Source organism: Piliocolobus tephrosceles, chromosome 1, assembly GCF_002776525.5.
Source record: "Piliocolobus tephrosceles isolate RC106 chromosome 1, ASM277652v3, whole genome shotgun sequence".
NCBI lineage: Eukaryota > Metazoa > Chordata > Mammalia > Primates > Cercopithecidae > Piliocolobus > Piliocolobus tephrosceles.
The window spans coordinates 199347176-199357209 of NC_045434.1; the positions used below are offsets into that span (position 1 = coordinate 199347176).

The following is a 10034-nucleotide window of genomic DNA, read 5'->3' on the forward strand; positions in this document are numbered from 1 at the left end:
AGGGACTACTAACATCCTGAAGGCCTGCCCGGATCAGGGCCTCAGACGCCCAGGGTCCCTTCGGTGCGGGAGGCCGCCGGGAGCGCCGGTAGCAGACTAGCCCTCGGGGACTATAAGGAGGGCCCGCCCCCGCCCAGGGGCCTGGCTATCTCCTCCTTACACGCCCTACACCGCCACCCGCTTCTGAGTTCCCCGGGGTTTTCGCCTCCCCGCCGATGGACGCCACTCAGTCCGCCGCTCGAGGGGCGCCCTCTTGAGAAGGACGCAGTCGCACGCCCCTACAGGGTTAAAGCGCCGGAGCCGAGACACCGCCAGGCTCTGCTGCCGACCGCACTCCCGAGTCGCCCGGGCGGCGCGGGGCCTCACGGGAGTTGTATTCCGCATGGAGCCGCGCGGCCGCAGGCACTGCTGGGAGATGTAGTGCGTGGGCGGGGCTCAAAGTTCCAGCGCGGCCTCCGAGTCTCCCCTGGGGAGTGGGCGGCTGCCGCTTCCCTCTCCAGCCTATGCTGTCAAGCAGGGGCTAATTCTAGCTCTGCTCAACACAGACCAGCGCCTAAATTAGGCCTGACTTCGCAGATAATAAGGCCCGACTCAAGAGACGCTTCTAGGGACGTGAGGCGAAGCAGGGCAGCCTCCCTGGCTTAATCGTGCTGCAGTCTCCATGAAAAGAAAGCGAGAATACTCCGCCCTGACAGGGAGGACGCGCTTACTTCTTCACCCTTTTGTTCTTTTCCCTCCTCGGCTTTTGGCCTCTGGTGGGCTTTTGTACGCGGGAGTGGAACTCCAACTCCCGGCAGGCCATGGGGGCAGGCACAGGCGCACTAGAGGCTCTTGGCCACGCTGTGGGAGGCGGGCCTGGTGTTCCGCTTCTGATTGGTAGAGTGTTTCACGAACTTTGCTCACTGATTGGCTGAGGCAGCTGCCGGAAAGGACCCGGCCTCGAGACGGCAGAGCGGAGGCGTTCCCTGGGCTGGGCTGAGCGCCTCCTCTTGGAAACAGCATCGGTCTAACCCCCGGCGCGGGAGGGACCCAGCCAGGGGGCTGTCCTAGTAGATTCCGGCATTGCCTCCACCCCGCTGTGGCGGAGACACAGAGGGCGGGTCGCGCTCGAGGGTCAGGGAGGAGAGTGACACGGCCCTGGTCCAGGGCCCTCCCTGCCCGCCTTGGGGCCAGAACTCCAGCCCTGGGGAGTGGGCAGGGCCTGTTTTCCGTGCCTCACACCCTGCTTTTCGCCTCCTTCAGCGCTGTCTGCTAGCTGCTTTTCCTGCTCTCTCTCCCTGGAGGCGAACCCTTGTGCTGGAGATGGCAGCCACCCTGCTCATGGCTGGGTCCCAGGTAAGCCGGGGGTGGCTTTTCGGACCTTGTCTCTTCTTACCCACCTCGTCCGGCGTTTCTCTGCTCTGCAAGTCCCTGTGGGAAATTCCCTGGGATTAGTAATTCGCTGGCTTCGATATTCTGCCTCCAGGGGCCTAGTACCAAGCCAGTATTGTCACAAACAAGCATATATCGAACACCTGCTGTATGCCTTTAAATACTGGGGAGATAAAAGATGGACGAGATGGGCGCTACCTTTTGGCTCACAGTTCACAATCTGTAGGGAGAAAGGCGGATCCACTTAAGCGTGGCACAACGTAATAAGTGCTCTATTTGCTGTAGGAACAAAGTGCTGTAGTGTGGGAATCACTCCCAAGAAGTGGGAGTGATTAAGTCTATCGGGGGCATCCGAGGGGAGTGGAGTAGTGCAGAGGGGTAGGGGGCATTGAAGAACAGTTGGTACTGGAGCGGGACCTTAAAAAGCAGTAGAATTTCACTAGTGTGAGAAGGATATTCCAGGCAAAGAAGGACATTATGAGTAAAGGTATGGAGCGATGCAAGTGCCAGATAGGTCCTGAGAAAAGCACAGCCAGAGGATAAAGTTCCTGAGTGGGGCAGGGATAGCTGGCCATGGGACCAGAACAATCAGCTCATAAATTGCTGCCTTTACCACATCTCTTTTTTGCTTGAATATTTCTTCTTTGGACTCTATAGATCACATTTAATATCTTTTTCCTCCTGAATATTTCTAACTGTTTCTAATTTCAAGAAGTCCTAAATACAGAATAGTAGGGAAGCGTTGTGTGATTTCAGGCACCTGTGACGTTTGAAGATATGGCCATGTATCTCACCCGGGAAGAATGGAGACCTCTGGACCCTGCACAAAGGGACCTTTACAGGGATGTTATGCAGGAGAATTACGGAAATGTTGTCTCACTAGGTAAGTAAGGAGTCTACCTTTCTTTGCCTCCACGTTTTTGAGATCATGTCAAAATGACTTAGTTATTTCAATGCAGCCTAGTGGTTTGATGTTTTAAAGCACTTAATTGCATATTGGCTTGACTTCAGTCCTCAGGCAGATCTTTGAATGTGGGAACATCCAGGTCATATTGTCTTAAAAAGAAAAAAAAACTGCTTCTGCACATTTTAGAAACGTTCAGATTTCTTGTGCCCTGAGTCATTTTCCAATCTCCAGCCTGTTTGTACAGATCACTGACCAAACAGGTCTGGCATAATAGTGCTTGCCAGAATATAAATGCCCCTGTAAGTAGTGCTTTTACTCTAGGGTGCTAAAAAATGAGGGGATTCTAACCCAGGTTCATGGGAGGGCGAAAGCCACCTTTTTGTGTTTGTTTTGGCTTCAGAACCCTAGCTTTGACTCAAGTTCCTTAGCTGAGTAGGTTGCCATCTAGAAATGTTTCAGTGTTGATGATGACAGATTTCTGCTGTTCCAGAAGAATGCTGAAATAGATCACAAATTCTATTCGAGAGGGCAGCTGATTTTTTTTTACATGGTCTGCAAGCAAGCCTGTCTTCTCTCTTTGCTGTACTTTGGTCTGGGTGTAACTAGAATAAACAGTATATTCTTGAGCTGAACGGTCTTTTGACTCACTCTGCCTCCTGTCAAGACTTGACAGACATTAGCAAGTGTGTGTGGGTCACTAGGTCATCTGCCACTCATTAAGACTAATCCTTTTTTTGAAATCTTTATTCCCATAGCCTTTCTCAGAACAAAAGGCAACTCTGAGGGCTTTCCTTTTTAACTTGAGCTTTCTCTGATATCCCTAGTTTCTTGAATCCTTTCTTTATAAAAGTAACCATAAATAGTTATCTACCCAGATCTATTGCAGTTTGTAACCCAAATATTCCACTTAATCCAACAAAAGCAAAAAATGACAATCATTTTAAAATGTGAATTTACATTTCTATAGTTTAGCCCTAAAAGCACTTGTTAGAAGGATGGAAGCACCAAAAAACTGGTTTCTTGCCGAAATAAGTTTGGGAATGGGAATGGGTTTTAAAATGATTACAAGACGACCTTTTTCTTTTCTTTTCTTTTCTTTTTCTTTTCTTTTCTTTTTTTTTTTTTTGAGACAGGATCTTGTTCTGTTGCCCAGGCTGGAGTGCAGTGGCATGATCACAACTTATTGCAGCCTTGACCTCCCAGGCCCAGGGCATCCTCCCATCTCAAGTTCCTGAGTAGCTGTGATCACAGATGCGTACCACCTTGCCCAGCTAATTCTTTTTATTTTTAAAAACTTTTTTAATTAAAAAAGATTTTTTTTTGAGACAGAGTCTCACTCTGTTGCCCTGACTGGAGTGCTGAGTTCAAGCGATTCTCCTGCCTCAGCCTCCCAAGTAGCTGGGATTACAGGCACATGCCACTATGCTTAGCTAATTTTTGTATTTTTAATAGAGATAGGGTTTCACTATGTTGGTCAGGCTGGTCTTGAACTCCTGACCTCAAGTGATCCACCCACCTCGGCCTCGGAAAGTGCTAAGATTACAGGCATGAGCCACCACACCCAGCCTCTTTTTATTTTTAATAGAAGAGAGACCTCCCTGTGTTGCACAGGCTGGTCTCAGAAACTCCTAGGCTCAAGTGGTCCTCCTGTATCAGCCTCCCAAAGTGCTGGGATTAGAGGCCTGAGCTACTGCATCTGGCCTTATAAGGCCTTTTTACCTTAGGATTCCTTAGAACCTTTAGTGTGTTATTAGGCATTGTGAATTTTGAAGGAAACGATATTGTATGTACCATTTACCAACCTAGTTTATCCATGAACCCTTTTCTCCTGAAATGCATACTTTCTTTCTGAAGAGTGTACTAAGAAATCCAATTTGGAGAATGCAGTGTCTAGTATAAAACTTCTTGTAGACAGTGGTTATGTATTTTGATCTTCATTTGAAGACTGCATGTGAAATAGACAATGCCAAGAATGTTCTCAGGCAGACATCTTTTTTGCCTTCTTCAACCTTCCCACTTCTATGTTCATTAAAAGGTCACTGAAAAGTAGGAAGTGACATTTGTCAGTCACTTTTCTGTCAACTATGACATAGGTAAAGATTTGTTTTCTCCATGTTAACATAGTTGGTTCTAGCTGGGCACAGTGGCTCACGCCTGTAATCCTAGCACTTTGGGAGGCCAAGACGGGCGGATCACCTGAAGGTCAGGAGTTCAAGACCAGCTTGGCCAACGTGGTGAAACCCTGTCTCTACTAAAAATACAAAAGAAATAACTGGGTGTGGTGGTGGGCACCTCTAATGCCATCTACTCGGGAAGCTGAAGCAGGAGAATCACTTGAACCCAGGAGGCAGAGGTTGCAGTGAATGGAGATTGTGCCATTGCACTCCAGCGCCATTGCACTCCAGACTGGGCAACAAAAGTGAAACTCTGTCTCAAAAAACAAAACAAAACAAACAAACAAAACAACTGTAGTGAGTTCTTAGTAAATATTTCATGATGCTACTAATGATGAAGGCTTGGCAAGTTAAAAAATACACACTCACAAAATATCTGGACGCTTGCCTTTTAGATATTCTAATTTAGAGTCTCATATTTTCTGCTTCCAATTTTCTTTCAAAACATGAGGAATATATATAGTTTTCTTTTTTTTTTTTTTAAGAGACAGGGTATCGTTCTGTCACCCAGACTGGTGTGCAGTGGCATAATCACAGCTTATTGCAGCCTTGAACTCCTGGGCTCAGGTGATCCTCTTACCTCAGCCTCCTGAGTAGCTGGAACTACAGTTGCATGCCACCACACCCACCTAATTTTTAAAATTTTTTGTAGAGATAGGGTCTCCCTGTATTGCCCAGCCTGGTCTTGAACTCCTGGCCTTAAGTGATCCTCCTGACTTGGCCTCCTGAAGTGTTAGGATTACATGCGTGAGCCACAGCACCTGGCCTGTATAGTTTTATTAAGGAATCATTAATTATAGCGATACAGAACATGAATTTTGACAGACCTGAGTTTGAATACTGGCTTTACCATTTACTGTGGCGTTGAACAAGTCAATTCACTTGTCTGGGTCTTGAATTTCTCATTAATGAAGTAGAAATAATCACAATTCCTGACCCTCAGAATAGCTGTGGTAAAGAATATAGTAATTCATATAAATAATTTAGGCTGGGCACAGTGGCTCAGGAGTTCAAGACCAGCCTGACCAATATGGTGAAACCCTGTGTCTACTAAAAAGAAAAAAATTAGCTGGGCATGGTGGCATGCACCTGTAGTCCCAGCTACTAAGGAGGCTGAGACAGGAGAATTGCTTGAACCTGGGAGGCGGAGGTTGCAGTGAACCAAGATCATGCCACTGCACTCCAACTAGGGCAACAGAGTGCAACTCTGTCTCAAAAAAAAAAAAATTTTTTTCTATAGTGCCTGGCACATAATAGGTAATTTTTGTTCTTACTAGCCTTATTGTTTACTTTTTATTACAGATTTTGAGATCAGGAGTGAGAATGAGGTAAATCCCAAGCAAGAGATTGGTGAAGATGTACAATTTGGGACATCTGAAAGACCTGCTGAGAATGCTGAGGAAAATCCTGAAAGTGAAGAGGGCTTTGAAAGCGGAGATAGGTCAGAAAGACAATGGGGAGATTTAACAGCAGAAGAGTGGGTAAGCTATCCTCTCCAACAAGTCACCGATCTGCTTGTCCACAAAGAAGTCCACACAGGTATCCGCTATCATATATGTTCTCATTGTGGAAAGGCCTTCAGTCAGATCTCAGACCTTAATCGACATCAGAAGACCCACACTGGAGACAGACCCTATAAATGTTATGAATGTGGAAAGGGCTTCAGTCGCAGCTCACACCTTATTCAGCATCAAAGAACACATACTGGGGAGAGGCCTTATGACTGTAACGAGTGTGGGAAAAGTTTTGGAAGAAGTTCTCACCTGATTCAGCATCAGACAATCCACACTGGAGAGAAGCCTCACAAATGCAATGAGTGTGGAAAAAGTTTCTGCCGTCTCTCTCACCTAATCCAACACCAAAGGACCCACAGTGGGGAGAAACCCTATGAGTGTGAGGAGTGTGGGAAAAGCTTCAGCAGGAGCTCTCACCTAGCTCAGCACCAGAGGACCCACACAGGTGAGAAACCTTATGAATGTAACGAATGTGGCCGAGGCTTCAGTGAGAGATCTGATCTCATCAAACACTATCGAGTCCACACGGGGGAGAGGCCCTACAAGTGTGATGAGTGTGGGAAGAATTTCAGTCAGAACTCCGACCTTGTGCGTCATCGCAGAGCCCACACGGGAGAGAAGCCGTACCACTGTAATGAATGTGGGGAGAATTTCAGCCGCATCTCACACTTGGTTCAGCACCAGAGAACTCACACTGGAGAGAAGCCATATGAATGCAATGCTTGTGGGAAAAGCTTCAGCCGGAGCTCTCATCTCATCACGCACCAGAAAATTCACACTGGAGAGAAGCCTTATGAGTGTAATGAGTGTTGGCGAAGCTTTGGTGAAAGGTCAGATCTAATTAAGCATCAGAGAACCCACACAGGGGAGAAGCCCTATGAGTGTGTACAGTGTGGAAAAGGTTTCACCCAGAGCTCCAACCTCATCACACATCAAAGAGTTCACACGGGCGAGAAGCCTTATGAATGTACTGAATGTGAGAAGAGTTTCAGCAGGAGCTCAGCTCTTATTAAACATAAGAGAGTTCATACAGACTAAGTCCTGTAATTATGATGGCTGAGAAATGATTCATTTGAAGATACAATTTTATTTGATATCAATGAACGCCCTCAAGACTGAGCTGCTTTTATCATACTCTTCTAGTAGTCGTGGGCCACAATTTAAACCGTCAGAGATGACAAGCCATTTGAAATTCTGACCCGCAGCTTTGGGAATGTTATCTCCTCCAAAATGGTGATTTTTATTCACTCAGTGGGTTACTTCATTAAAATCAGCCCCACAAGTAACTGGAAAATGGAAGACCAGGGGACAAATGCTGGTGAATGCCCAGGCCTGGAAATGGAGTAAATCTTTCAATGTTATTTTCTCCCATCCTTGGCCCAAAGAACCATGCTAAGTGAAATGTGGGACTGTAATAGGGTGGTCATGGCTGCTTTGGAAAAAGGCAACTAGAGACTCTGCCTGAATTGCCACACCTATTCACACACCATAGTAGTTGGGCACACACATCTTCCCCTCCAAAGGGCTTTTTCCTTGAGTTGCTCATGCTTTTGTATCTTTTCCATCTTCCTGAGGGCAAGATTTTGCACGATGAAGGCAATAATTGTAACTTTTCTCCTCACTGTTTCTAATTAGCTCATTTGAAACTTGCATCTTTGTGAAAGCTAACTGAAGATACAGTTGGAAAGGAAAAATGAGACACAGTTTTGGGGACCAAGGAACCATCAATGATGGTGACTTTAGCAGAAGATGCCCACAGTTATTACTGCCATTAATCAGATTTATGAATTTTCTTTGGGGATCACTATAGGGAACATTGTAGGGAAAATATCTTCAAGGAAAGATAGGACCATCAGTGACAGTTAAGTTTGAGGAGCAAGTGGAATTGACTCCTTCAGGGAAGGAATCACAGAGTCCCTTCTCAAGGAATGTAGGTCGTTTCTGTGTTCTTCCCTCTCTAATCTTTAAGATCAACTCTTCCTATCCTGCTAACTCTAAGATTTGATAAGGGCCACATCCCAGTGTTTATCTTAGCTTGCATCAGGGCATGTGTATGTACAGTAATGTGTATTCCTGTGTTTTTGTAATAGCAGAAACTGAATTTACAGAGACTTAGCATGTTCTTGGGTAATGTGAGTCATGTGACAGAAGTATAAACATAACTCCAATGTGAGAAATGTCCTTTTTTCATTATGAAAAAAATTTAAACACTAGTGCTTTAGTGTGCACTCTCCTGTACAGTCTTTGTTCAGAGCTAAGCACTTGTTTGTATGTGTTTGTCAATTGTGGAAGATAATGACCAGACAAATAGGTCGATTGTCCTATTCTCAGAATGAATTATCTTCTATGGCAATGAGGAACTCTTTGGCTTATAAGGAATTAACAAACCTCGGTAGGAATGTATTTCCATCCTCCCACCCTACAGATATAAGTGGTTAAAATAACAGTTCACCCAATTTAAACCCAGTAGTGTCAGTTTTCCTCATCTCAGTCCAGGTAGGAATTAAGAAATATCTCAAATGTTGATGCTTATCCAAGCATGTTGGGGTGAAAGGGAATTGGTGCCCAGAAAATGGGACTGGAGTGAGGAGTATCTTTTGAGAGTACCCCCAGTTTATTTCAACTGTGCTTTTTTGCTGCTGTTCTCTATTGTGAATGTTGTAACATTTAAAAAATGTTTTTGCCATAGTTTTTTGGGACTCGGTGTTAAAGGAGCCAGTGGTCTCTTTTGGGTAGGGTATTATAATGAGTTATTGTGACCCACAGCTGTGTGGGACCATATCACTTGTTAATAACACAACCTTTAAAGTAACCCATCTTCCAGTGGAGTTCCTTCATGTTGCCACTCCTTTTTAAGGACAAACTCAGGCAAAGAGCATGTTTTTTTTTCTTCTTTACAAAATCTAGCAGATTGTGGGTATTCATATTTTAAATGTCGGGTGACACATGTTCTTGGTAACTAAACTCAAATATGTCTTTTCCCATATACGTTGCTGATGATTGTAATAAATGTCAAAGTTCTCCTGTTGCTTCTGTGAGCCACTATGGGTATCAGCTTGGGAGTGGCCATAGATGACAGCACTTCCATGACCTAACTGTATTTCACCCCCTTTTCCTTCCCTACAGTTCTTGCCCCAACCCAACCAGTTCCTGCTGCTGCTTTTGGTTTCTTAGAGGTGAAGGGCTCAAAACAAGGCTTCTAAGCACCCAGCTATCTCCGTACATGAACAAGGACGAGGGCCACCCCAGCTGTCTCCTTTCTGCCAATTGTTGCCCGTTTGCTGTGTTGAACTTTGTGTAGAACTTATGCATCAGACTCCCTTCACTAATGCTTTTTGCATGCCTTCTGCTCCCAAGTCCCTGGCTGCCTCTGCACATCCCGTGAACACTTTGTGCCTGTTTTCTATGGTTGTGGAGAGTGAATGAACAAATCAATATGTAGAACAGTTTTCCTTATGGTATTGGTCACAGTTATCCTAGTGTTTGTATTATTCTAACTGTATTCTATAATTAAAAGTATAATTTTTAAAGTCAGCAAACCTGAGAATTATTTTAGTAATCCAGCACTGATTCATATAATGGCTTTTCATCAGATTCATTAAAATCGGGCATGATTGTCTTTACACTGATGCATTTTGTACAGATGTACAGATATTTTACACAGATGTTCTTGTAGGAATTTAGGAGTATAGTATCTTGAGCCCTCTGGTTATTGCCGTATCTTGGGAAGATGAAAAAACCCGAGTAGTTTTCTATGAAAGTTATGCTTTTGACAAAGGACACATGGAAATATTTGGTATGGGTGACTCATTAGCTTTGGGGAAGGAAAAAAAAATCCAAAAAGGAAAATGAGAGAAGGCCTTGTTGCTTTAAGGGGATATTCTGGAGTATTCATTAAGAATACTAAGTCTTCTGGGTGTGGTGGCTCACGCCTGTAATCCCAGCACTTGGGGAGGCCGAGGTGGGTGAATCACCTAAGGTCTGGATTTCGAGACCAGCCTGGCCAATACGGTGAAACCCCATCTCCGGTAAAAATACAAAAATTAGTCGGGCGTGGTGGCTTGCACC

The 10034-nt window shown here is 45.1% G+C and overlaps 1 protein-coding gene across 1 annotated transcript; it reads left to right on the top strand.

The window, feature by feature from the left end:
* The first annotated feature begins 1062 nt into the window (after positions 1-1062).
* ZNF436 (zinc finger protein 436) lies at positions 1063-9500 on the top strand. The gene is made up of 3 exons (XM_023219695.1): positions 1063-1335; positions 2128-2254; positions 5755-9500. The coding sequence occupies exons 1-3, from the start codon at positions 1303-1305 to the stop codon at positions 7002-7004; spliced, it is 1410 nt and encodes a 469-aa protein (XP_023075463.1). The 5' UTR covers positions 1063-1302; the 3' UTR covers positions 7005-9500.
* Positions 9501-10034: the final 534 nt, after the last annotated feature.

Coding starts and splice junctions, on each gene's coding strand:
- ZNF436 (XM_023219695.1), top strand. CDS start 1,303: ATGGCAGCCACCCTGCTCATGGCTGGGTCCCAG. Junction 1,336..2,127: donor TGCTCATGGCTGGGTCCCAG/GTAAGCCGGGGG, acceptor GTGTGATTTCAG/GCACCTGTGACGTTTGAAGA. Junction 2,255..5,754: donor CGGAAATGTTGTCTCACTAG/GTAAGTAAGGAG, acceptor TTTTTATTACAG/ATTTTGAGATCAGGAGTGAG.